At 43.8% G+C, this 24,452-nt stretch overlaps 3 protein-coding genes across 3 annotated transcripts; all 3 read left to right on the forward strand.

Moving 5' to 3' along the window:
* The first annotated feature begins 919 nt into the window (after positions 1-919).
* LOC142774858 (lipase 1-like) lies at positions 920-2,563 on the forward strand. Its single transcript, XM_075875999.1, has 3 exons — positions 920-970; positions 1,677-1,745; positions 2,258-2,563. Exons 1-3 carry the CDS (start codon positions 920-922, stop codon positions 2,561-2,563), a joined length of 426 nt encoding a protein of 141 aa, XP_075732114.1.
* Positions 2,564-6,826: 4,263 nt separating this feature from the next.
* On the forward strand, positions 6,827-13,790 carry LOC119181221 (nucleoredoxin-like protein 2). The gene is made up of 3 exons (XM_075874936.1): positions 6,827-7,228; positions 10,362-10,465; positions 12,527-13,790. Exons 1-3 carry the CDS (start codon positions 7,040-7,042, stop codon positions 12,669-12,671), a joined length of 438 nt encoding a protein of 145 aa, XP_075731051.1. The 5' UTR covers positions 6,827-7,039; the 3' UTR covers positions 12,672-13,790.
* Positions 13,791-18,034: 4,244 nt separating this feature from the next.
* On the forward strand, positions 18,035-22,587 carry LOC119181907 (nucleoredoxin-like protein 2). Its single transcript, XM_037433147.2, has 3 exons — positions 18,035-18,245; positions 19,573-19,676; positions 21,413-22,587. Exons 1-3 carry the CDS (start codon positions 18,057-18,059, stop codon positions 21,555-21,557), a joined length of 438 nt encoding a protein of 145 aa, XP_037289044.2. The 5' UTR covers positions 18,035-18,056; the 3' UTR covers positions 21,558-22,587.
* The last annotated feature ends 1,865 nt before the right edge of the window (positions 22,588-24,452 follow it).

Raw genomic sequence — 24,452 nt, forward strand, 5'->3', positions numbered from 1 at the left:
TTTCGGAGCGTCCAAATTCAGACCTTGGCAGGGACTTGATATGCATTGCAGTTATGCCGTAACATCGAGGAAATAAAAAGGAACGAAATGTTGCGGTTGAAACTAAAATAATTAACTCGTTTTTTTAGTACAGGGCACAAAACAGCGACACGTAAAGATGCATATTTCTTTATACTTGCATCTGATTTCTTACACACACACACACACACACACACACACACACACACACACACACACACACACACACACACACACACACACACACACACACACACACACACACGTCTGAGTAAGGATTCAGTACGTGACATTTCCTCCATATACTAAAAAGAATACACTGCCGCAAATCCCGTATAAATACGACCACGTTTTGACAGATGTTCGAAAATTGCGCATGTATTTGCTGTAAGGTTGGCTGTTATGCCAGCATTGCAACCGTGACTTGCTGGTGACCGCTGCTTCGTTCCTATACACCGCAGAGCCGCCTTCATGTATACCTGAGCCAGGTACCCGCCGGTATATCATGGAAGAACCTGCTGCACTTTGCTCAGGCAAGAACGCAAAACTTAGACGCTTATTGTGCCGTGGAAAGTGTGTATTTTGTGTTAACGTTTGATGTCATCAATGTATGCTAGTTTTGATTTTTATCTTACACCCGCTGAAACACTTATGAGTTGGTCATTTATGGCTTTTTTGTAGTCATTGCTGCTGTGGTGAATTTGTATTGCGCATTTTCTTTTTTTCTTTTTTCTATATATGAAGTCTTTTTATTTTGTACGCCCTCTCCTGTAGAGGTCTGGAATTACTTAAATAAACAAATAAAGAACCAACAAAGGCAAATGTACCACAATATCTCTTTGATCCAATTGCCAGAGGTGTATCATGTGTTCAACTTGAATTGAGGACGACGCAGCGAGAAATGGAAAAGAGAATTATAGGTGTAAATAGCATAGTAAAGGAATACAGAGGAGTGGGTTAGTGAAAAAACGGGGGTTAGTTTGTGTTTGAAACCGCTGGTAACCGCCACGCTGTCATGACGTCTTTGACGTCATGCACTGCATAAAGTGGAGGCATCGTCTCCCAGAAAATCTGCAGCCGCTAAAAATCATTCAATCATTCAAGTGTCAAGCTGAAAAAAGCTATAACATCTAGCGCATGTCGTTGACCACAGAACAATATAGTTCGCCAGAATACAAACGCTAATACACAAAGCTACTTGTTACGTCACGGCTCGCGAATGTGCCAGTGTTAGCCGACTCTCAGACCAGTCGCGTGGTTACAAAAGTATTCAATAATGATTAGGTGGTCGACCAAATGAACGGAAATTTAGTCTGTTTAATTCTGATCGTGCAAGGATAATGAATTAAGTTCTCGACCAAGTACGCAGAAATTTCGTCTGTTTGATTGTGATCGCGCAAGGATTCAGCCACATAAGCCTGATGTTCGAAAATTGGTTGTCATCGAGCCTTTAAAGTTTTCCCACATTTTCTTCGGAAGTCGCCGAGTTAGCCGAGACACCCTCTAAAAAGAACTATAATTTACTAACACAACCTCTTGAAAATTACTAATGACGTTGTAGATTAGGATCACAAAAACATTAACGTAAACTGGGTGGGATTGTCAACAACGCTCCAGCGCTGGGTGGTAATGATTTTTTTTCATTGACCATCGTGCAGCTGGTCAATACTGCCCGTTTCTGCAAGTACGACCACGGCACAGCAAAGAACAAGCAAATCTACCGTCAGGTAAGCTTCATCACTATTTTTTAATTGTCAAATAATAATTCACATCAAAAATATTCTCACTAAACAAGATGACAAACTATTCTCTCTCTTTTTTAAGCATTTTATCTATGTCCCATGGTGCACATGCTGATAGCGATTAAGCCCGATCATTATCGAATTGCTGCATAGTGACTCCCCTTTGCAGGTGGTGTAAAGGAATCAATTAGGTCTAAAGAATAAATTGCTCTACTAGTCGGTGGTGCATAATAGGCTCCTATATATTAGCACAAAATAAAAAAAATCGACGACTACAAGAAAGAAGACGGAGTCGCGCGTTACTCACAACTGTTTATTAGCAGGGTAAGATTTCACATATCGTTTTGTGACGCATACGCTGCGGCGAATAAACCAACACGTACACACTCATTTTTTTTTCATGAAAGGGAACACCCGAGCGCGTGGCCTGATCGCTCCACCGGTTGCTTGCAGCGCGTTCAGTCTTCGCAAAAAGCTTTACACTCTTCCATTCGCAGGCTGTGCCCCCTTGCTATCCTCTGGAGGAGATCAGCGCTCCCGTCGCCATGTTCTGGGGACACGGGGACACGCTTTCACGGCCGAAGGACATCGACCGAATCCGCAGCCGCGTCTCCAGCATCGTCGTCGACGAGCGCGTGGGGTCGGGCCCGTTCAGCCACACCGACTACCTGTACGGAGTCGACGCTAAGCGTGTACTCCACGACAGGATTGTACAAGTGTTCGGACAGTTCTACAGCACGTTCCGAACTCGTTCCACTACCGAGTCGACAACTGCGACACCGCACGAAGATGCCAATTCCTGATTATGGATGAAAGCCGCAGCCCAGTCGCATCGACGAGTCGCCACAAAAATGAATACCGATTGGAGAGAACAATTCTTTGAGCAAGTTGGTGTTACGTGTTCAAATGTTTAAAACAGTGCATAAAAGCAAAAAAAAAATCAACACACCTGTAGTCTGTTTTTTTTTATGCTTAAAGCTGAACGATGTGAAAACTACAGTCGGTTTCAACTATAGTACGCTCAAGTTCACTATATAGTCGCAACCCAAAGATGTTTAAAAAAATTCGGTGGTGGGAAAGTAGGAATACGATAAGCCTTCGACGCTTGGCGAAGAAAAGTAAGCGTGTTCCTGGAACGCCCGAAAGAATTGACAAAGCAACTTTTTCGTGCCAGAAAATGGTGCATGAGTGTGCATATGTCAGTATAGTCTTTCTTTTAGGCCTCGAAGTCTTCTAGAATTTTATTAAAGATCAACCTATCAATACTCATGTGGATGTGCTACTTTTGTCGGCAAGAACATGTTTTGTTTATTTTATAATTATTAAATAAATATATATTATATAATTAATTTATTATAAAGAAATAGTTCAAAGCAACTTGATCTCTAAGCTGACACCATTAGAAAGGGGCATGTTTCCGAGATCTTTGGGTGGCAAAGGCTGGTTTTACTTTTGCTGGCAAGGCGTAGCGAGAGCTTCCACTCGAGAAGTTTTTTTTTTCTTTTACAGCGAAAGCAGTTATGAGATCACAACTCCTTCTCGCGCAGTGCCGTAGTTGTCCGCCTCCCCCGCCGCCGCCGGTGTCCGTAACCACATCAGGCAAAATCAGGAAAACAAAACCACTGTCAATGACACAGTGGGTCTAAAACCCGGGTTCGCCGGGTGCCAGCCCAGTATTCTACCACTGAGCCACGCCGATGCTTGGAATTTTCGGCAAACTTTACCTTAGGCAGGCTTGATGTTGGAGAAGCAATCGCGTTAATACGACTTATAAGGCATTTTAAAACATCGAAAGAACAAGCAGTCGTCACACAATGCGAGTAGCGTAACGAGTGGGTCGTCCAATGCTTCAACATGTTACAAAAGCTTGTTTTTTGTTCAGCTATAAACGGTGGCGCATACCCACTACAGACATAATTTCTCATTGTCGTCAGACACTGCACGAACAATTGGCACGAAATTCCTCGCAATAGTTTAGCGGATACAACGCTTCTCAGAAGAATGATGAAAAATAGCATAGCGAATGTTGGCCTACTACTCTAAAATTTTTATATTATTGCCATAGTGGGCATTAAGCAAGTGTGTTTGCACCAGTTACCAATGAGTGTTTAAAAAAGGCTCACTGTGACTGTGCTTCACTTTCCGCACAGGCCCAGCGTTTTTAACTTTATCAATTTAAATCATTTATCAATTATAAATGGCAGTCAAGGAGGTTGAAAAAACCAATACAAAAAATATACAGCTGTGTTTGGTGTTGCCGGAATAAATAAATAAATACATAAAATTTTGGAAAGCTGTAGGCAAGTTTTCGAACAAATCAGGTATGATGTACTATTTTTTTTTTTTACGTTGGCAATACGTTCGCAACAAAACCAACCTATGGGCTAATTGCTGCATATCTTTTTAGTGTCAGCAAACACGAGGACAAAAAAAAAAAGATAGAAAATAAGCGCTGTGGACCCGCGTTTATTTTTGCACTATACAAAGCCGCATTTTCTATAAATACATTCAACATTTATCCATAGATAATGTTAAATGTCGCATTATATCAGTCGTCAATTTCACCCCATTCTTGATTCTCGAAATTTGTGTCAGCCAATGGCGTTGTTAAGAAGGCAGATCATATGTAGACGTGAACGTAGAAGAAGACCAACGACATCGGAAGCCGCGCTCCGTAGTGCTCAACCAGTCGTCGACTGTTCATCGATTATTAGAGCAGGTAAGTCTCTTTTATTCGCGGCACTGAAGGCTCGTTTCATATGTCGCCTAGGGTATCTAGCCCATTAATGTTTTCCGCAACAAGGTGGTCACCCCAGGTAACCACCTTTTAGTTTTTTTTTTCTTCTTGAAACACATGAGCCTCGCGTGCCGGATCTTAAATGACGCACATTTTAAAACATTTGGAAATCTGACAAAGATTATGCTACTTCGTTTGGGCTGCAATGTGACATGTTATGTTTGCTTCCGGCTGTCGTCGTCTTCAAGGCGCGCTAGACGATGTACCTGATATATTTATATAAATGTAAACGTACCTGTTGTTCTCATTATGTTGATAGTGCAGGAGAGCATGTTGCATGCGAATATGTGGCTATATATTGCTAAGGACTGTAGAAATTACGAACTTAGCTTTCCCCGAAAGTGACCAGTAAACCCTCAAAGCACTGTAGTCACCTCAGGTGACCACTTCATGTCTTTTAAACTTACGTTGCTAATTGTTTGTTTGAAAAAAGAATTTCCTCCAAACGATTTCACCATTTTCAATTAAAAAAATCTGTTTCCCACCTATAATAGAGTTCTGCGCATGAAGGAGTTTATAATTACACTGATGAAAGGAACGCAGACACTGACAGGAAAGAGTTGGCAGGTCATGTTGACCTGCGGCTATGTTTACACCAGTCAGACTGACCAATTCATTAACACAGTAGTCCTAAAGAACATCAGAAGTCATTAGGCAAAATCGCTCACATCTAGCCCCGCGAATGCAAGAACTGCCATCGTCCACCCGCGTGGTGTGGCACTGAAATCTCGTTAAAGGGACACTAAAGTAAAATAGCAATTTACGTCAGAGTGAAAGCTCAATGTATGAAAACATCTAACACAATATTATCAACAGCAGTGCCCTACTTACCGAGAAATTAGGGTGAATGTACAATGCATGCGCCGCCGTAGGACATTAAAAAAATGATACTGATGACGTCAGACGAATCACCTACCATTAATCACTAATAATAGATCTAGCTGCACTAAATAAAAAACCTTCCGTGCATCAAGAGACGCAATAAAATGCTATATATATTTGTTCGTTTCTGTTTGGTTCATGGAAAAAAGAACCGCCAGAAGCTACTATGGGGAATGGCGCTAGTGGTTCAAAAATTTAATTTACGCGTGAATACACTGGATAGGTCGTGCCATCTAGCGGGGCGCAGCTCAACCAAAACACGTCTGCTATCTCGGAGCCAACGGCAGGAAATTGATCAATAGCCAATGTTGCTGCTGCAGCTCCAGCTGTTTTCGTTCTACCTACTAGTGTCGGCGACCGCGCAGTAAAGCCGGGCAACGTTGTGCACAGAAACAGTGACGTGAGTCGGTCCACTTCTTGAGGCGGGCAATGTTAAGTGCGCTAACCAGACGCGGGCCACTAAAACGCGATTTTATTTCAAAATAAGCCCTTCTTTGGCACAAAAGTAACACTACGAGGTTTCTGGACCGCTATTTCAACAATAAACGTCGACTTGATAGTTACCTTCAGTGTCCCTTTAAGCCACACAACTAAACATTCTACATCAAAAGTTGTGCAGATAATTGCGCAAATGAGTTGTCAATTCTGCTTATAAGGAATTCACTTTTCAGACCGCAACTTGACTGTAACTTTGTGCTGGATGTTGCGATATCTGGCCTAAAATTTATTGCAATGGTGTGTGTAAAAATTTTATCTCGCGCGTGGCGTTCTTGAGCTTTGATTATTATGCGGGGTTTAACGTCACAAAACCATAATATGACGAGAGACGCCGTTGTGGAGGGCCCCGGAAATTTGACCACCTGGGGTTCTTTAACGTGCACCCAAATCTGAGCACTCAGGCCAACAGCCACTAGACCAACCGTGGCGTGGCTGGCATATGTGTGCATGTATGTGTGCATGTAGATATGTATGTGTGTATGTCTGTGTGTATGTATGTGTGTGTGTGCGTGTGTACAAGCGCGTGCGTACGTGCGTGCGCGCGCGTGTGCGTGTTCTTTGGCGAGTTGCTGTACGTCCCAATTTCTTGTTGGGTGAGTTTGTGACGTCATTATTGATCTCAAAGTGCGAAAGCACACAACCACAATAAAAGGGCTCCATCTACGTTCTTTCTTGTGTTTTTTAGGGGGGGGGGGGCATATTTTGCGCGACAGCAATAACCGAGCTAAATATTACCATTTCAAGGAAGCGCCCCCCCCCCCCCCCCCATTGAAACCAAATAGATGACCCCTTCTCCCGAAAGAAAAAAAACTTGTACATACACCTCTGGTAGACACAGCTGTAAGCGTTCCTTTTGAAGCTAAACAAAAGTTGATAGTTAGCGCTTGCCTTGCCTCTCCCTCGTCAATGTGTGTTGGCGCCATGCCACATATGGAGCGGGATTCGAACCTATACAACCTTCGGATCAGCAGTCGAGCAAATCAAGCATTAGGCCACCAAGGCGAGTACTTGAAGAAAGAAGGCAAGCACGGTGTGCCAGAAGCCGTCCACATTTCGTCTTCTTTCCAGGACTTCCTCTCAGTCGTCGTCGAATTGCGCGACGATGGATCTGTTCCGAGGCAAAACATTGCTCAAGAAGGACGGCACCACCATCTCGGCCGACGGCGCGCTGCGCAACAAGCGGCTGATCTGCATCTACTTCGCGGCGCAGTGGTGCCCACCGTGTCGCGTCTTCACGCCGATATTGGCCAACGCGTACCGCAGGGCCAAAGACGAAGGGCTGCCGATCGAGGTACGTTCATGGTCGCTCGCGAGCACCTCCGAGGAAGTCATTTGTCCCCTGAATAAGACGTGAATGAAAATACGAGGACGCCGACCATAAGAGAATCAAAGCATGTATTGACATTTCAGTACCCATAACGGGAGCCCCCGCCCACCCTTTTTTTTTTTTGTGCGCAATCTTGGATTGTGTACACGGCCTCCAGGTGCCGAAACATCAATGCATTTTTATTCTCTTGTGGTTGGCATCCTCGTCTTTTTATTCAATGATTTTTCCCGACCAGACAGATGCCCGTGGAAGCCTTGATTTCAACTAAAGATGTGCTCTTGTTCGACCCTTTTGGTGTCGGGCTTTGCGTGTGGAGATGCAGCTTACATTTGAAGATATGAAAAATTCGTGAAAACGATGTGTGTTCCAGAGACGACGCTTCGTCGATCAGACTTTTATTCAAGGCTGCCACTACAGGCTCCAAGGTTGCAGCACTGAAAATACAAGCCCGCTAACCGAAACGTTGCCTCTAGCAATATCCCGGGATCCAAGAATTTTCATTTCTTGCTGCTTCTATCTTGTCCCGAACTTAAGTTTTTTTTTAACTTACAACTGAATATTTCCGCTCAAAGACAATCTGATTTGGTAGATAGCGTTGAATTTAATTGTAAGCATTTGTTAAAGAAAAAAGCTTTAGCACGGGAAATGTAAGGCAAAATGGTCGTATATTTAACAAGAGAACTGCGGCGTTTGAATGTGTGTGTGACGTGCTGTTTTTATAAACGCTGAAATAATCAGTTTTGTTCCTTTCAGCAGAGGGCCACCATCACCAGTAACCAGAAACCAGCTGCAACAAATAGTTTAGTTCGCTTCACGAAGTAATGCAACACGTAGAAAATCTCGGTATCAGTAATTAATCAGTATGATATGGCGTAAATATTGGTTATGCGGTTAGGCAGTATCTTCGGCGATGTCTTAACCATGTTTTCCACGAAATATACAATATGGTAATACTATCAATGCTTAATTAAAATTCATAGTTTCAAGCGTTCGTGCGTTCACACTGTGATGTAAAGAGACCCTACAGCGAGCACTCGAATTCTAAACCTCTCTTAGGTCCAGTAGAATGAAATTCAGGATTAAGACGTTTACCTTTATTTTCATGTTTAATAAGAAACCTATGATGGCATAGTTGACAATTTTGTTCTCCAAAAAATATTTGTCGGTACAAACGGACTTGGTATTTCACTCTCGTGTCTTCCTTATTGTTTCATGACGGCGCCTATATGACGTAGATAACCGATAATCTGAACGCGCCGAGCAAGACTAAATATACAGGCGCGCCTATCAATCATTTCAGCCACCTAGCACATTCTGCAATCCCTAACACTTCGTCTCCTGTTTAATTTTTTTTTCGAGCAGCGGTTATCTTAAACAGCGATCCAAAGATAGCGGTTCGCTTGGTTGGTTATCAAGGGTGGCAAGCTACCCGGTAGTGAGACGCCCTCGGTAATGTTTGTCTTTGTGTATTTTTGTAGCGTCCGTTTTCCTATAGCAGAGTTGATTGATAATGATGCGAAATCAAAATACATTTCGGATGATAAAACCGTAGAAGAGCCCGATATTTATTTGGTCATTGATCGGTACGATTCAGTTTCCAGAACATCAGTTTTATCAGCCAATTGAATAGCCATGATGATGTCAGCACTATTCTATCTTTTATTTGTATTGTCTCAACAGTATATGGTAGAGATTTGTTGACATCGCCTTGGGCCAGCAAAGACTGACATTCAGCCAAGCCGCAACCTCAGAACAGGACTCCGCGGTGAATCGATGTGTGTCACGAGAAAAATCGGTGTTCTGGGCAACTTTTTCACAGAGGAAGTAAAAAACAGTATTTGCGTGAACAAAATTTAGTTATGCATGGTTGGTAATACTGTAGAAACAGTCTCATGCCAGGATTTTGATCCTTGGGAAATGGTTACGGCCACAGAAATAAATGAATTTCATTTGTCTTTCAATCAGTGTGGCCTTCATCGAGCTTCGGTGATCACGATTTTCTAAAAAGAAGTTCATTCAGAACATGTCTCACCAGTTCACGGAGCAGAGAAGATGCCCAAGTTGTTCTGAGGATAAAAAAGGACTTGATTACACACAAATGTCAACAGTAAAGCTTGTTCTAACCAATGGCTCATCAACCTCACACAAAAATATGTTTCTACATTTTTGAGCTTTCAGACCCAGATCCAAATGTTTTGATACTTTCGGACATTAAAATGTGGAGGCGCCTTCTTAGCCTGACGTTTAAAATATTTTACTGCATGCAGTGAAGTCATACTTTAGTATGTTTTAGGGCGTTGTTCAATGCTACCGTTTGGTATCTGACTTCTTTTTGTCGGCTGCTATTTAGCATAAAATTTTAAAAGAGCTGTCGCTGAATGTCAAATATCTTTTTTGGTTATATCAATTGTATATTACAACATTTAGAAAATTTGTAGAGGGAAAAAATATAACCCCGTAACTTGATAAAATAATTTGAGAAAAAACGACAGCAAGGGAAATATGGAAGCGTTGCGATAAAAAAAAAACGTATACAGGGGTGCTGCGCTCGAGCCTAAATTGACCTGTGTTCTTGGATGGTTTTTTTTTTCATCTCACGGAATAATGAAATTTTCACACAGCAAACAAAAAACTGAACCCATACACTTTTTGAGCTATAGATCATTCAGCCTATCCTGTAAAATGATATACTGCTGAGCAACCATTTCTTGCATTTCAGACGATGTTTGGCATTTTTTATATTTCATGGTGGGAGCACCAAATTAGAAATGTTCTATGCAATATATATACAACAAATCCTGTTTTTCATAAATATGTTTATGTTATATGCATTATTATTAGTTTCTAAAGTAATACCATTGAAAAGTAAAATCACTTAGCTTCATTTTGACATAGGGTGCTCGACTATATTTGTAATATTATTCATAAAAAAGAACACTGCTGAATTCTGCAAAACGTGGTGGCCAGTTTTCCTACGGTAACGAAAGAGTTAAACAGCCCATGCAGGACGCTCGCGTGTCAAGCGGTACTTGCGAAGCAATGTGATTTGCTTTATGTGGCTCGACAGAATAGGACGACGCGCCCTCTCGACACGCAGGTGGTGTTTGTGTCGTCGGACCGAAACGCTAACGACATGAGCGCTTACGTGAAGAGCGACCACGAAGACTGGCCTGCGCTTCCTTACGGAGACGCGCTGCAGGCGTGAGTTTGTCAAGATTTTTATATATTCTTTCTCGATCCCTGCCACGTTACGTTAATCTTGCCACCTGTCTAAGGCCTTTATTCATGTTGCTATAGAATATATTTTACGAATGGGTTTCAATGGAGTCATGTTGGGCTGTTACCTTTTGTGTTTTGTACCTTTAACAATTGACCGAACAGCGTTACAGTAGACGCATGCGCACGAAAACTGTTCTTTTCGTGCATACCATGTTTCACGGCATTCTTAATGCACGTCGCAACACACACACACACACACACACACACACACACACACACACACACGCACACGCACACGCACACACACACACACACACACACACACACACACACACACACAACGTCAGCTTAACAGTCCAAAATTGGAGTACCTTTATATATTGCGTCTTGATCACGACTAAAATATATTTTTAATCATCTTTGCTCAGATTTGGTCTAGTGTTGTCCCACATACGGGGAAGGCTGTTTTGTTTCCGTAGATTACCTTCGTGCAATAAAGAAAAAATGTTGTTACTCAGCGCCCATGTTGTCATATCTACTTTCTTCATCCTTGTTTTAATCGCTGTCGTTCACTTCAAACTACGAACCTTACTTTGTACATCTGCCTAATGCAATCATATTTGCGGCCAGTTATGAAAGGAATATGTGAGAACCACCCCTTCAGGCACGAAGTCACAATAAAATCGACACAGATTTTTTAAAAAGGAGAGCATCCAGTTGAAGAAAAATTCGTCCTGGTCCGGTTACCGAGCCTATAGTACCAACACCTTTCACCGGCGGTCACGTTGCGAATCGAGCTAACCAAGATGCTAGTATTTTGCAGTTCGAGGGCGAATCAGTCGGCAACTCGAAGCACATGGATGCAGAATACAGAAATCAAGTTCTGCCACAAACGGGTGGTCGTAAGCTTTCCCTTTCATAACCGTTCCGCCTCTTTGCGGGATTCCACTTGACTAATTTGCAATACCGCTACCAGTGTTTCGCATCTCGGGCGAAACTGCATATGTACCTTTTGGCATCCTTCGTGCGTAGCCAACATGGGGCGCCTCATTCTACACTCCCCGGCTGCCCTACATCATTCATCATCGAAAGTACAACGACATTGTTCTACATCCCGATTTAGAAGCGGTACAAAAGGACACACTCGAGAACTCTCATCGGCTTGTCACATTAGCCCACTCCGTAATTAGTAGCGGCTTGGCAGGCGTCATGTAGTTGTGTGCCTACCACCCCTTCCCGACTCTTTCTATCATAAACATTTGGGTCTCCCTTTCACTAATAGAAAAATTCGTCAATCTGTCTGGCTCCTAACGGATACAGGATAGTTAGTTGGTTGTTTTATGGGGTTTTACGTGCCAAAGCGACTCTGGCAATAAGGGACACCGTAGTTGAAAGAAAGAGAGAGCATCCGATAACTTTGGCCTACCTGAATTCTTTGAAGGGGTACCTCCACCATTTTTTATGAGGTGCGGTGACACTACCATACAAATATTCTACATGGAAAGGCGGCTCTGAGAAAGCGTGAGGCTCAGAAAATGCTGGTAAGATACTCTACTTTGATATTAAGATCAGTTTTCAAATGGCGTACTTGCCAACATCGACCCTAGCCTGATGTCACGCTACAGTAACAATTGTCCATACTTCCCGCTGCGTCTGGCTAGTTGTGATGACGTCAAGCTTCAAAACTTTCGAAATGGCCGCTTGTGTGTCACCAAACATTCAAAACGACTATTTGTGCTTCCCCAAATGAGCCACAGTGCCCAGCGGCCATGGAAACGTCACGATTACTTGCGCGAGCACGTGACGAGAAGTTCGTACCGCGTTGTTCCCGTCAGGGTACAGTGAACCAAAAGTAGCATTCAAAAAGATACTGTAAACTCTGGATAACTTGTCCCTTCATTTGCGCAAAAAAATGACAACTAAAGTTTTTCATGTCACTACCTCTCTAACGTGCGCGGACATCACAGAGTACACTATGAAGAACACGTGGCGGCAAAAGATTGCGAATGCCTCAGCGCGCTTGTTGATTCACCTCATCTGCAGCGGTCTCCGGGCCCGGTACAAGGTGGCCGGCATACCTACACTGGTGGTGGTCAAGGCGGACGGGGCACTCGTGAGCACCAACGGCAGGCCCGACGTCCAGACCAAGGGCTACAAGGCGTTCAAGGACTGGCTTAGCTGCATATGAACCTGCAAGGGAGCCCGACGGAAGGCGTCGCCACGAATAAACGCTCGTGTTTTGATTTAAAAAAAAAACGAGTATATAGCCGAAAAAAAAAACGGTGTACAGTGACAAACTTTATTCGCGAGATCGACGACGACTCTATTGTAATTTTCTGGTCAATCTGTGCACAAGGTTTTGTCTACTGCATACATAATGATTGCCCCAACAGGATGGCAGTACATATATCTATATAATACAGACATATAAATATTACGTTCATGATGCGAACAACCAACCGCCCTCTCCGAATGCTTGCAGAAAATTACAAGGTTATTTGGGTCGTTGCGCGGGATTTCGCGTACTTGCATTTCATTCATAATTTGCTACAGGAGTGCTCCTAACCTAGCTGGTTGATGCACTATTAAGCCGGTAGCAAACATCACAGGACACGGGTAGTGTATCGCTCCATTTCTTTTATCTATTCAATCTTCCCAATCTTTTCCCCCTGAGCGAGTAGCATATGCCTAGAGTTACCGTATATGCTACGTTTAGGTAACGTTAGCATATACACTAGCTCTAGTTTTGCAAACTGGTTAACGTCCCTGCCTTTCCTCTCTCTCTTCTTTTCATTCCTTTTCCTGTATACCGTCCCGCATCCAGCGTTGTATGTTCCCATCTCAATATTGCACTCTTTAAAATAATTTAGGCGATTATTTCAACGACCCTTGTGTGAGTGACGTTTATTTTATTATAGTTAAAGATACTTTTCAAGAATGGGAAAATTTAATTTCGTTAATTTGAGAACATAGGAAAATTTTAGGTACCTTTGGGCTTCACCGAGAAAGTCGACCTTGTCGACTTTCTGTCGACTTTCTCACCCTCCTTTTCTAGGGGTCTTCTCTTGCGATGATAGGTTGCTTGCTATATCGGTAGCATGTGGCAACTGCGATTACGATGCTCCCCAATTCAAACCCTGAGTGCAGTTGCACGCGCCTTTTTATTCGGCACGTTCTGCGGGGGGCGGTAGTGAAGATATTCTCGTTTGGCTAGAACTGCAGGATCCTCTTTGAGGCGGCGGCGATCACCTTCCGCTTCGGCGGCGCAAATCGCGAATGATGTGACGCCATTTCGTAGCCTCGGGCGGCGTCCCTTGGTCATTCTCTCTCCGCGTTCGCTTTCATTCTTGATTACTACGACGCATAGGCGTGCGCAGGGTTTTCTCCACGGAGGGGAGGGTAATCACAACATCCCCTCCCCTCCTATTAAGCAAAGTATTACTGAGCGGACAAAATTTAAAAGTGAGGGTGGCGTCTACGTGTTTCTTCTGCCCATAGGAGAACTTTTGCTTTCACCCATGTAGGACTGTATATATGTATATATGCTAATGTTTTTTATATTTTGTTTATTTGTACTAATCAAGTGGAAAGGGGTAGCCGTCGCTAAGTAAAGGTGACAAAAACTCATTTGTTTATTTTCCATTTCAATAATAAAAAAATGGGGGCACATTTTACGCCCCGTTTCCCAACATCACGGACCGAATTTAGACACTTAAAATTGCAATGGAAAACCAAGCAGTGTCATACAAGACAACTGGAAGTCATGTTAACTAGATTACGATGTCGTGTGCCTCAATTGAATTTATGTTCATACAGAGTTGGTCTGGTGATATCTCCCCTATGCAGCTTTTGTTCAGAAACAGAATCAATAGAGCATTATTTTTTGTCATGTCACCGTCACAGATTGTTAAGAAAACGACTCCTTGTCATCTGACTAGCTAACCAAGGGTCGACCTTCACCATTGAGAAAAACGCCAGGCCTGTGCGGAAGGCGCCAGCACAGTCACAACGAAAGCTGGAAGAGCAGCCTTTCAGAGCCTTTTCAAAACACTCATTGTGTAACTGCCGCAAGCTCACTTGCTTGATGCCCGCTACGGCATTATTAATAAAAATTTTGGGGTAGTAGGTACGACATTCGCTATGCTATTTTTGTCATTCTTCTGAGAAGCGTAGTATACGCTAAACTGTTGCGAGGAGTTTCGCGCCAATTGTTCATGCAGTGGCTGACGACGATGAGGAATTATGCCTGAAGATATATTCGCCACAGTTAATAACTGAACAAAAACAAGCTTTTGTAATGGGTTGGAGCATAGGACGACCCTTTCGTTATGCTATTCGCATTGGGCGACGGCTGCTTGTTCTTTCGCCGTTTCAAAACGCTTTATAAATCGTAAAAACGCGATTGCTTTGCCGACATGAAGCCTGCTTAAGGCAGGTTTGCCAACAAGTACCTAACACCGGACAATATATTCAAGTCAGTGAGGGTGGGTTAGGACTAAAACACCTTTATCTATGGCAAATAGTGTCCCGATTCTTCTTTTTGCGAGACAATTCCCATCCTGTAATCTGTTCCTTCTTGCAGGTTACACTTGTTGATTGCTTACCAGATTTAATTGTTTCATCGAACTTCTCCAAACGCCCATGCTTGTAGGGATTCATGCAGGAAGTTCCTTAAAACTCGCTTTTCTGTAGAATACTTGTACACAGTATCGCGCAAGGTGCTGTATAAAGACCTACTGAATACACTCTTCCCACCTCCATTGTACCGCTCACTGTACTTCAATCTTCTAGGCCACGATGTGTTGAAGCGAGTGCGCAAAATGTACATTCCACCGAATTCAAAAACATTCTTCTATAAACTCCACTCTGAAACATTGGCGGTAAACGCACGGTTAGAAAGAAAGGGTATTTTCATTCGGTCTGTTAACTGCCGTCTATGCGGTGTGCCGGAAACGATTGAACATTGCTTTGTTAGCTGCAAAGATGCCATACTGTTTTGGGATGTCCTTCAGCGAGCACTGAAAAAACATTTCGTCATTAATTCTCACACAATACGTTATCTTCTATCAGCAGCGCTTGATGAAGTACCATATGATATGTTTTTCCTCATGAGTGTGCACAGCTTGTGGAAGACACGAATGCAAGACCGCAATGCGAGCCCACCACCTCTTCAAGCGCACACTTCATTCAAATGTCTATCCACCTAAAAAACATTTACGACGAGCTATAGATTAGACCGGACTGGTACTCCGTCTTAGAGAGCTGTTTGACCTCACCCCTTTTTTGTTTGTATAACTCGATGTGAAGAACTCTCCATGTGAGGAACTCACGCTGTGTTAGCCATTTAGTGTTTATGAGTAACGCTTGAGCGCTTACTTTCGCGATTTGATTGTACTTTTGTTCGCTTGATTTTGTCTTTATTGCGCAACTACTTTAATAAATACCATGAAAAAAAAAACACCGGCGTGGCTCTGTAGTAGAATACTGGGCTAGCACCCAGCGGACCCGGGTTCGAGCCTAACTATGTCATTGGTACTAGTTTTTTTCCTAATTTCGCGCGATGTGGTTATGGACACCGGCGGCGACGGACAACTATGGCACTGCGCGAGATCCGAATTGTTATCTCATAACAGCTTTCGCTGTAATGTACTTACTTTTGGTGCTTCAGCTCTGGGCTTCTGCCACAGGTACACATTTGAAGCCGTTTGCAGTTACGTTAACGACGCGGAATGAATGCGCCTCTAAATTCCTGTTGATATATGTATTATTTGGCCTTCATGAGCTACTTCATAATATGTATTTGAAGACTGTTCGATATTTCTGCAATTTATATTCAATATATAGACTATATGGCTGGTATGAATGACAAAAATTAACTATTGCATTCTTTCTGTTTTTAAGTAGGTTCTTTCCTCTTTCTTTGTTGGGATTATTACTTGAAACGTGTAAAAATTCATATAACCGATTCTTGGCCAACCCCCCTCCGTGGGTATGAGACACAGTTGAGGTATCATCATCATTATCATCATCAAGCTGCATTTCGAAGCAGTTTTCAGACGACATTAGTGGAGCGGGACATCCTTCCTTACACGACCGTTGGCACCCCCACCGGTTCCCCATCAAGGAAATATATCTCAAAACACTGCATGCTTCGCTTCGTCCCCGGTGTCACGTTAGTGGAGCTGAAACACTCTTCCCTACATGCTTAACAACTACCCAGTTTTTATTGTGTATTTTGTCTGCATCTCGCTGATCACGGGCGAGATGATATTCCCTGCTCATAACCAACGTCGCGGATACGAACGCCGACATTTAAATTTCTGCAAAATGAGGTCTTCAACGCTATCGCGTTAGTATACGTCAAAGAAATAAACTTATTCAATTATATCCAATCGTGTGTTGGAAATAAAATAGAATTTGACTATACAAACACGCTTGAAGCTTTGATGCACACTGCTGGCATATAAAGAAGAAGGAAGATGAAGAAGTGCATGGCCGGGCCTGGTGCTACATCCTACCAGATCAGGTCAGCATTTTTGATATAACGCATATTATAAGGTAAAATGATGTATAACGTGTTTGAATGCTAGATCAATGTATAGTGTCTGTTATTATGTAGAATAATGTGAATGACGCTTACTTTGACGACGTAACGCTGACTTTAGACGGCTTAGTCAGGTACGTTAGGGTGCATGCAACCTACGACCAAATAATTTGTCATCGCACGAAAGTGTCTGATCTTGTAACAAACAATAGAAGCTATATCTGCGGCCGTATGTGTCAGCGGCAAGGCTAGCGTCCATATATCGCTGCGGACAAGCGCTCACAAGCGGAGTCAATGGCGGCAACCATGGACCTCTAAGCATTATGCGTGTGTGCACCGAAATGTTAGTCTTTCTATGATGTGCCGGCAAACACGCGAGTCGACTCAGTGTGATTCAGATTCAGCGGTGAGTTAGTTGGAGGGAGTCAGCTTGAGGCAAATATCGGTGAGTCTGAGTGAGTCCAGCTGAGGATCGAAGATTTTCGCGAGTTTGAGAACGAGTGAATTTGATTAAAAAAAGAAACAAACAAACGTTGATGAGTCTGAGTCGAGTGCGAGTCCCCACTTGCGGCAATTTTTGGCGAATATAAGTCCGGTTGGATCTTGTTAACGAAAACACCACCGAGTTCAAGCGAGTTCGGTTCAGCGAAGTGTTGGTTAGTCAGAGTCCGAGAAGGTCCTAATTGAAAACTAAATTTATTGAATATATATATATATATATTCGGAGGCCAGCCCGAACGTCGAGAAGAGATAGAGGTATAGGAACATCGGCGTCCTCACCTCGTGTTTTCTACTGCGGTCCTTGAAATGCCACTGAAGCTCCTCTTCTTCACTACAGCTTGCTATGCCCGAATCGGTATACACTTAACGCACGTTGTTACCGTCTCCCATCAAATCCACTTTTCTTTTTTCTTCGTCAAATGAGTTGCATAACGTAACTATCTTTACGCCCGTCTAGGTGCTCCTCGTCATTCGTACATCCCTTTCCACGTCACCACTGCGATGCGCGCGTTTCAGTGAACATCGCCGATGAACTCGCTGCGGGGCAAGACCCTGGTCAGAAAGGATGGCACGACCATCACGGCCGAGGCCGCGCTGCGCAACAAGCGCCTCATCTGCCTCTACTTCGCGGCCGAGTGGTGTCCTCCATGTATTACCTTCACGCCGATACTGGCCACCGCCTACCGCGAAGCAAAGGAAGAAGGCCTGCCCATCGAGGTACGAAGAGATGCTTATCATAACGCTAAAGGAAGAAAAGAAATTTATTTTAATTATTACTAGCTTTAAAACACACTTTCGGTTTTGATGTCGAGAGGGTGGCTTCTCAGTGACGTGCAATAGCAGTGTGACGGCCCCGTCGCGGTGGTCAAGTGGCTTAGGTACTCGGCTGCTGACCCACAGGTCGCGGGATCGAATCCCAGCTGCGGCGGCAGCATTTCCGATGGAGGCGGAAACGCTATAGGCCCGTGTGCTCAGATTTGGGTTAAAGAACCCCAGGTGTTCAAAATTTCCGGAGCCCCCCACTACGGCGCCTCTCATAATCATATGGTGGTTTTGGTACGTTAACCCCCACATATCAATCAATAGAAGGGTGACGTCACGAGAAGACCGCAGCTGCCAATATACTGACGGCAAATCTCGTCTGCTCATGGTGCACGCAAATAAAGAGGAGTGAATTGTCGTTCCGTGATCCCGACAACAATTTCTGCGATATAGGTGACATACAGGGCACGGAGCTCACAAATTTAGAACTGTCTTGACTGGTAGCGATAATGTCCATTTCATAAGAACTGGCTTGCAGATGCTCGGTGACAAATCTTTGAAATCAAAATATCTTTATACGTGTAGTCTGATTCCGGTGTGTGGAGGGTGTTGACAGTACATAATATGGAAACAAAAAATGTCACCTCTACAGTGTCGTCAAACCGTGTCAGTAGCCCTTTAAAGGGCTATTAAACAATTTCGAGGACCGAAAATTAGTTTAAAGAGAAATATGTGCATTTTTTGCTTTGTGAATATGCTGCTGCAAGAATTTTGCGAAAGCATGCTACATTAAGGAAGTTGCAAGGGCTAGAACATCGGTTTCAGTTGCCATGGTTTCAAATTTTCGCGCGGCCTCGCCACCCTTCTTCACAGGGATTGAAAGGCGTAGCGCCTTCGTCACGACTGGTTTAGACCAATAGACGATATGCGTGCTACGTCAAGTCACCGGTCAGCGACTCTGCGTCACTGCGCGTGAAAAAAAAAAAAAAAGATTGGCTATGCGTAGGAAAGGATCCCGAGAATTGTTTTTCAAAATGGAGGCTTTGCGCGGCGCGCAGCACTGTAATATTCGGAAAACATGATCACCGCGGTCTACTTTACGCATTGCCGAGCTTCTTTGGGGGGTGTAAAAAAAAATTCGGAGCCCGTTGGCGGGCCCTTAAAGCGGGATAACGTTTAAGCCCATACTTGCTGCGCTTTTTCGCTCCTAACGATTATCTGCCGCCGCGGCGCTGGCAGTCGAACCCTCATCCTCACGCTCAGCAGCAATTTCTCGGTGCAGGTAGTGTTCGTGTCGTCCGACCGAAGTGAGGACGAAATGAACGCCTTCGTCAATAACAGCCACGAAAACTGGCCTGTGCTTCCCTACGGTGACCCACTGCAGTTGTGAGTATGCCATAGAATGTACTTAAGCTTACAAATAGCTAAAGAGAGGCTCCTTAAAAAGCGAAAGTTAAGGCAGTTTTGCTCTAAGGGTGCCCCCAGCCAGAAGGAAGTGCGGAGCCTTCCTTGTTTCTGTTCGGTTTTTTCTCTCTTTCCCCTGCTTTTCTTTTTTAACAAAAAAGTATTTTATACCAAGTCCGCCGTCTTCCCTGACGTAGTTCCGTCAGAGACATGATACTGTGAAATATGCATTAAGAGATGGCAATGAAAGTACTGGAAGAAAAAGTTCCGTCACCGAGAGACGAACGTACGACCTCTCGCTCCGCAGCGCGAACCGAATCAACCGCGAAGCGCACGTTCTTGAGCTTGCCAACGATGAGTTGTTTATATACACTGTTGGCGGTCTTCAGAGATTATTTACTTTCACGTATTCTTCTTATAGCAGGAGAGATGGCGCGAGGGGTCCGCAGAGCGTTTAAAAGCCATTGCCCGTGCTTTGCGATGAGCGCGCCTCAACAGGGCGTGAACGCTCGTGCGCCCACGCTTATCTTACAATCGAGGTGGTTTGTACAGTGTCAATTGTTATGTAAGGGAACACGTGAACGCGGGACCGGAGCGCTCCGGCTGCTGCTTGTAGGGCATTCAAGCGGGACCGATAGCAGCCACAGTCCGTATTCTCGTCATCTAGTGGCGAGCAAAGCAACCGGTTATTGGTGATATCGAACCAGCGGCAAGATAGCAACCACCTCCCTTTCATAGCAATCACGTGAGACTCCGGGTGAAATCGCCTTGAAGAGGAACGGGGCTGCAATCTTGCCGCCAGTTGCATATCACCAGTGACTGGTTTTTTTTTTTTTTTGGTCGCCACTAGACGACGGGAACAGAAACTGTGGTTGTCATCACTCCCGCTTGAACGCGCTACAAGCAGCCGCCGAAGCGGACGAGCCACGCGTTCGCTTGTTCCCTTTCATGAAAATTGACACTGTACGTCTTGGCCTCTCACCGAAAGTGTGCGTTGAAGTTAAAGAACGAACGAACGCCAGTTCGCTTGCTGCAGCGGCCGCGCTTGCGAAAGGAGCACGCTGCACACTCGATGCTCTCGTTTTGTATATACTTGCTAGTTCTAGTTGCTAGTTCGCGCTCGTCCTGCGTATGTTCTTTTCGTACGACCTTTCTGTTTTTAGAGGGAGCAGCACGTTTCGAGCTGTTTACCGTTCTTCGCGTGACATTACAATTTGTAGCTATATCATTCATTTATTTTCCCTTGTGGTGAAACAACGCACAATAACCACTTAACAACCTCTGCGAAGACACCTTTCACTTTCGTGTTTACCTATTACTGTAGTCAGTGTTGAGTTATATTTTTTTAACAGCTTCGTGACCACTCCGGATATTTCACATCGCTTACGAAGTTTCCCAATTAAAAACGCGCATTGTATCTACTGCCATGTTCCAGAAACAGACCCTGTGAAAACTTCTGAACTTGTATTCGTTCACATCCAACAAAGCTGCAACCGCTTCTATGAAAACGCGTGTTTCACTTTCGTGCAATGGCCGATTCTTATAAAAGATAAATCAACATTGTTGTGGTTTTTGTCGTCATCGCTGTAGTACTAGTAGTAGCACTATAGTAGTAGTAGTAGTTGGGCAGTATTGGTATAGACAATGTTTAGCTAAAACAGTCAGTACTTTTCTACTGCCGCTCGCACATGCATTGTTTGATTGTATCTCTCTGACAGCACTCTCAAGGCCAGGTACAAGATCTCCGGCATACCAACGCTTGTGGTACTCAATGCCAGAGGCGACCTGATATGCAGCAACGGCAGGTCCAGTATCGCGACCATGTCCCACTATGCGTTCAAGGAATGGCTTTGCACCGCTTGAAGGACGCGCCAGCGAGAGCTCTACGCCGTAGAAACGCTGCCTGTCTCGCACCGTGAGAGCGCCGTTTAAGGGAAACGGATCGTCGAGTGTCATATTGTAATTGCGCGTAGTTATTCGTATAAAGAAGGGCTTTTATTGAGATAATTGTAGACTGGTTGGTTGTGAAGGGTGTGAATGTGAGTATGTTGGTCGCTGTTAAGAATATCGCCGTAATCTTACGGTAAAACAACTGGTCAACTCTTGATGCCAGAATGTTTGCTGTTAGGGCATAGAATACACTATCGAAGCCATAGTTACAAACATTATCGATGCCGTAGCTCAGCATCGAACAAAAAGAATTGCGTTCGAAGTATTAATGCCGCAATAGCAAAATCACAGCAGTACGGGCTCTTGAAAAGAGTAGGATACAACCGCATTGGACAAAAAGCAATCACAGTAAACGTTACCACTTACCGTGCCCACTAACAATATTCTGCTGAGAGATGAGTTGCGAACCGTTGAGCCACGTTTCAGGAAGCGGCAGCTACAGCATTTGTTCAAATTTAGTCCAATAGGCATCTACTACTGTAAAAATACACGGTTTTATCCAACACTGATATTATCAATTTATTATTATAAAAATTATATATGAAGAAATCTCTGCACCTGAAATAAATAATCATCATTTCATGAAAGTGTGTCTCATTATCACAACTGGTATGACGAAATGGTGTATTAGAACTTGTAGTATAACGTAAATACATGTCGCAGTGTAGTTTCAGCGCTGTTCTTGTTGTTCGTACTGTTTTTTACTGTTTTATTTCATACTGTGCTACACAGACGTTCTGCAAGGCCATTTAAGTGTAAATTGAGCATAGATGGTTTATTCTGTATTCAATTTATGCTTATGCATTTTGCTGTATGATACATATGTACAGGTGGCAGGAACTCTGTCAAGCTGCGACGAAGCAGCTTTTTTTTTTGTCTCCTTTTTTTTTCATTTTATCGTGTAAATGAAAAACGAAAATAAAAACATGTTTGATTATTTAGACGCCAGTTCCGATGTGCAACGGCTCCAGGTAATGGTGATTGTTTGTAGAGTTTAACATTCCAAAACGACTCAGCCTATGAGAGACGCCATATTAGCGAAAGCTCCGCAGAACTTCGACCTCACGGGGTTTTTCAACGTACACTGACATGGTACAGTATAAAGGCCCTGTAACATCCTGTTTCGTCGAAACGAGACCGCCACGGATTTGATCGACCTTGGTCGTATTTGGCGTCAGCGGCCGAGCACCGTGAATACTGCATGGACCACCTGGCGACGTTAGACATTGAGCGCAAGTTGGATATTGGCGCGGTGGTAGACTTTCACATGTTCATATGTATAGCTACAGGGGCATAGGGTTGTCTTCACATCTCCACAAGAAGGTATTATTATGTATGTGCGCATACACACATACATGTGCGCACGCACACACATGCGTACAAACGCAAGCAAAAACAGATAAAGTCTGCTCGCCTCCCCCCCCCCCTCCCGAATAAAATTTCGGGCTACACCCACGCTCAGCTGAGTTGGTGAAACAAGTACGTAAAAGAAGATGGTCGCCAAAGTGAAACTTAGTACTTATCGATCACTATGATACTGATAGAAGCGGTGCTAAGGTCCAGGGTATTCGGGGATTGTCTTCTGCTAGCTTCTGGCTGCAACAGCTGATTTCTGTTATAGTTCGCTAGCGTAGCACGGCACTCCTGAACTACTATAGCTGCATTTCTTCCAGTGCTAGTTTCACAGACAGCATTACATGAGGTCAAGAAATGTTTACATTTAATGTATCTTGTATACATACCCACAGCCATCGCGTTCAGGATCATGCCCCCAAATCGGTAGTGAAACGCATTGGGCTAAGTGGTGCTGAAATATCTTGCCTGAAAGCGCGAACGTCTCGCTAAGTAAGTTAACAACAGTGCAGTGCAACAAATCTTGCTAATTATTCGCAAAACTTGGCGATGTATGAGCAACATTTTATAGTTGAATTCCCATTTCGCTCACGAGTGTAATTTTGTTGAAATCTGTACACAATGTGTATACAAAACGTTTGCCGACAAAATAAAAGAATAGATGAGTTCACCGATAGGTAACCGTGCCAATAATCTCAATGATCTCATACGCTCTACGACATTTGTTTCATGACTACGTTGAACTTGCCTATGAGAACACATAGGGAATGATAGCGTTTTAACCCACGCCCATATTTTCATGGAGGCGGAAATGCTCTAGGCCCGTGTGCTCAGATTTGGGTGCACGTTAAAAAAACCACAAGTGGCCGAAATTTCCGGAGCCCTCCCCTACGGCGTCTTTCATAATCATACGGTGGTTTTGGGACGTTAAACCCCACATATCAATCAACACATGTCCATATTGCTTGCTATCATTTGCAAACACATTCTTTTGCTAGATTTATACGGTAGCAGACTTACGGTACATGTCGGGCATTCTCTAGCTTTTAGCCGTATAGCGTCAGAGACATCGGATGTGCTCTATTAAAATATGCAGTGGGCAGCATTACGACTTGAAGTGTCGACACGGTTTTCGATCACCAAGTGCGTGCTTTGCGAATAAAATATGTCGTCATAACCGATGTAACACAAGAACGCATTTTCAATTTACCCGCGAGCGTTTGTTGAAGGAAGAACTGGCAGGTGGCAGCACGCATGCCAAGTCCCGTTATGAGAAAATCGCTTTCTCGAAGAGCGTGTCGCCGGGTTGGAAATAGCGTAAACACATTTAGCTATAGCGGTGTGGCTTTTATACGACTTCCGAGCATTTTTAATGGTCAGATTTGCATGCAAGAAATAAATTATATTCAAAAGTAAAGTACCAGGAGCGCCGGACGTCCACAAACGTTAGACGCA

The sequence above is a fragment of the Rhipicephalus microplus genome, chromosome 10 (assembly GCF_043290135.1).
Source record: "Rhipicephalus microplus isolate Deutch F79 chromosome 10, USDA_Rmic, whole genome shotgun sequence".
NCBI lineage: Eukaryota > Metazoa > Arthropoda > Arachnida > Ixodida > Ixodidae > Rhipicephalus > Rhipicephalus microplus.

What these genes read in the sequence shown, in the direction of transcription:
- LOC119181221 (XM_075874936.1), top strand. Translation starts at nt 7,040, where the DNA reads ATGGATCTGTTCCGAGGCAAAACATTGCTCAAGAAGGACGGCACCACC. An exon ending in ACGAAGGGCTGCCGATCGAG is followed by an intron (nt 7,229 to 10,361) that starts GTACGTTCATGG and finishes CTCGACACGCAG; the next exon opens with GTGGTGTTTGTGTCGTCGGA. An exon ending in TACGGAGACGCGCTGCAGGC is followed by an intron (nt 10,466 to 12,526) that starts GTGAGTTTGTCA and finishes CCTCATCTGCAG; the next exon opens with CGGTCTCCGGGCCCGGTACA.
- LOC142774858 (XM_075875999.1), top strand. Translation starts at nt 920, where the DNA reads ATGGAAAAGAGAATTATAGGTGTAAATAGCATAGTAAAGGAATACAGA. An exon ending in TAGTAAAGGAATACAGAGGA is followed by an intron (nt 971 to 1,676) that starts GTGGGTTAGTGA and finishes ACCATCGTGCAG; the next exon opens with CTGGTCAATACTGCCCGTTT. An exon ending in ACAAGCAAATCTACCGTCAG is followed by an intron (nt 1,746 to 2,257) that starts GTAAGCTTCATC and finishes TTCCATTCGCAG; the next exon opens with GCTGTGCCCCCTTGCTATCC.
- LOC119181907 (XM_037433147.2), top strand. Translation starts at nt 18,057, where the DNA reads ATGAACTCGCTGCGGGGCAAGACCCTGGTCAGAAAGGATGGCACGACC. An exon ending in AAGAAGGCCTGCCCATCGAG is followed by an intron (nt 18,246 to 19,572) that starts GTACGAAGAGAT and finishes TTCTCGGTGCAG; the next exon opens with GTAGTGTTCGTGTCGTCCGA. An exon ending in TACGGTGACCCACTGCAGTT is followed by an intron (nt 19,677 to 21,412) that starts GTGAGTATGCCA and finishes TCTCTCTGACAG; the next exon opens with CACTCTCAAGGCCAGGTACA.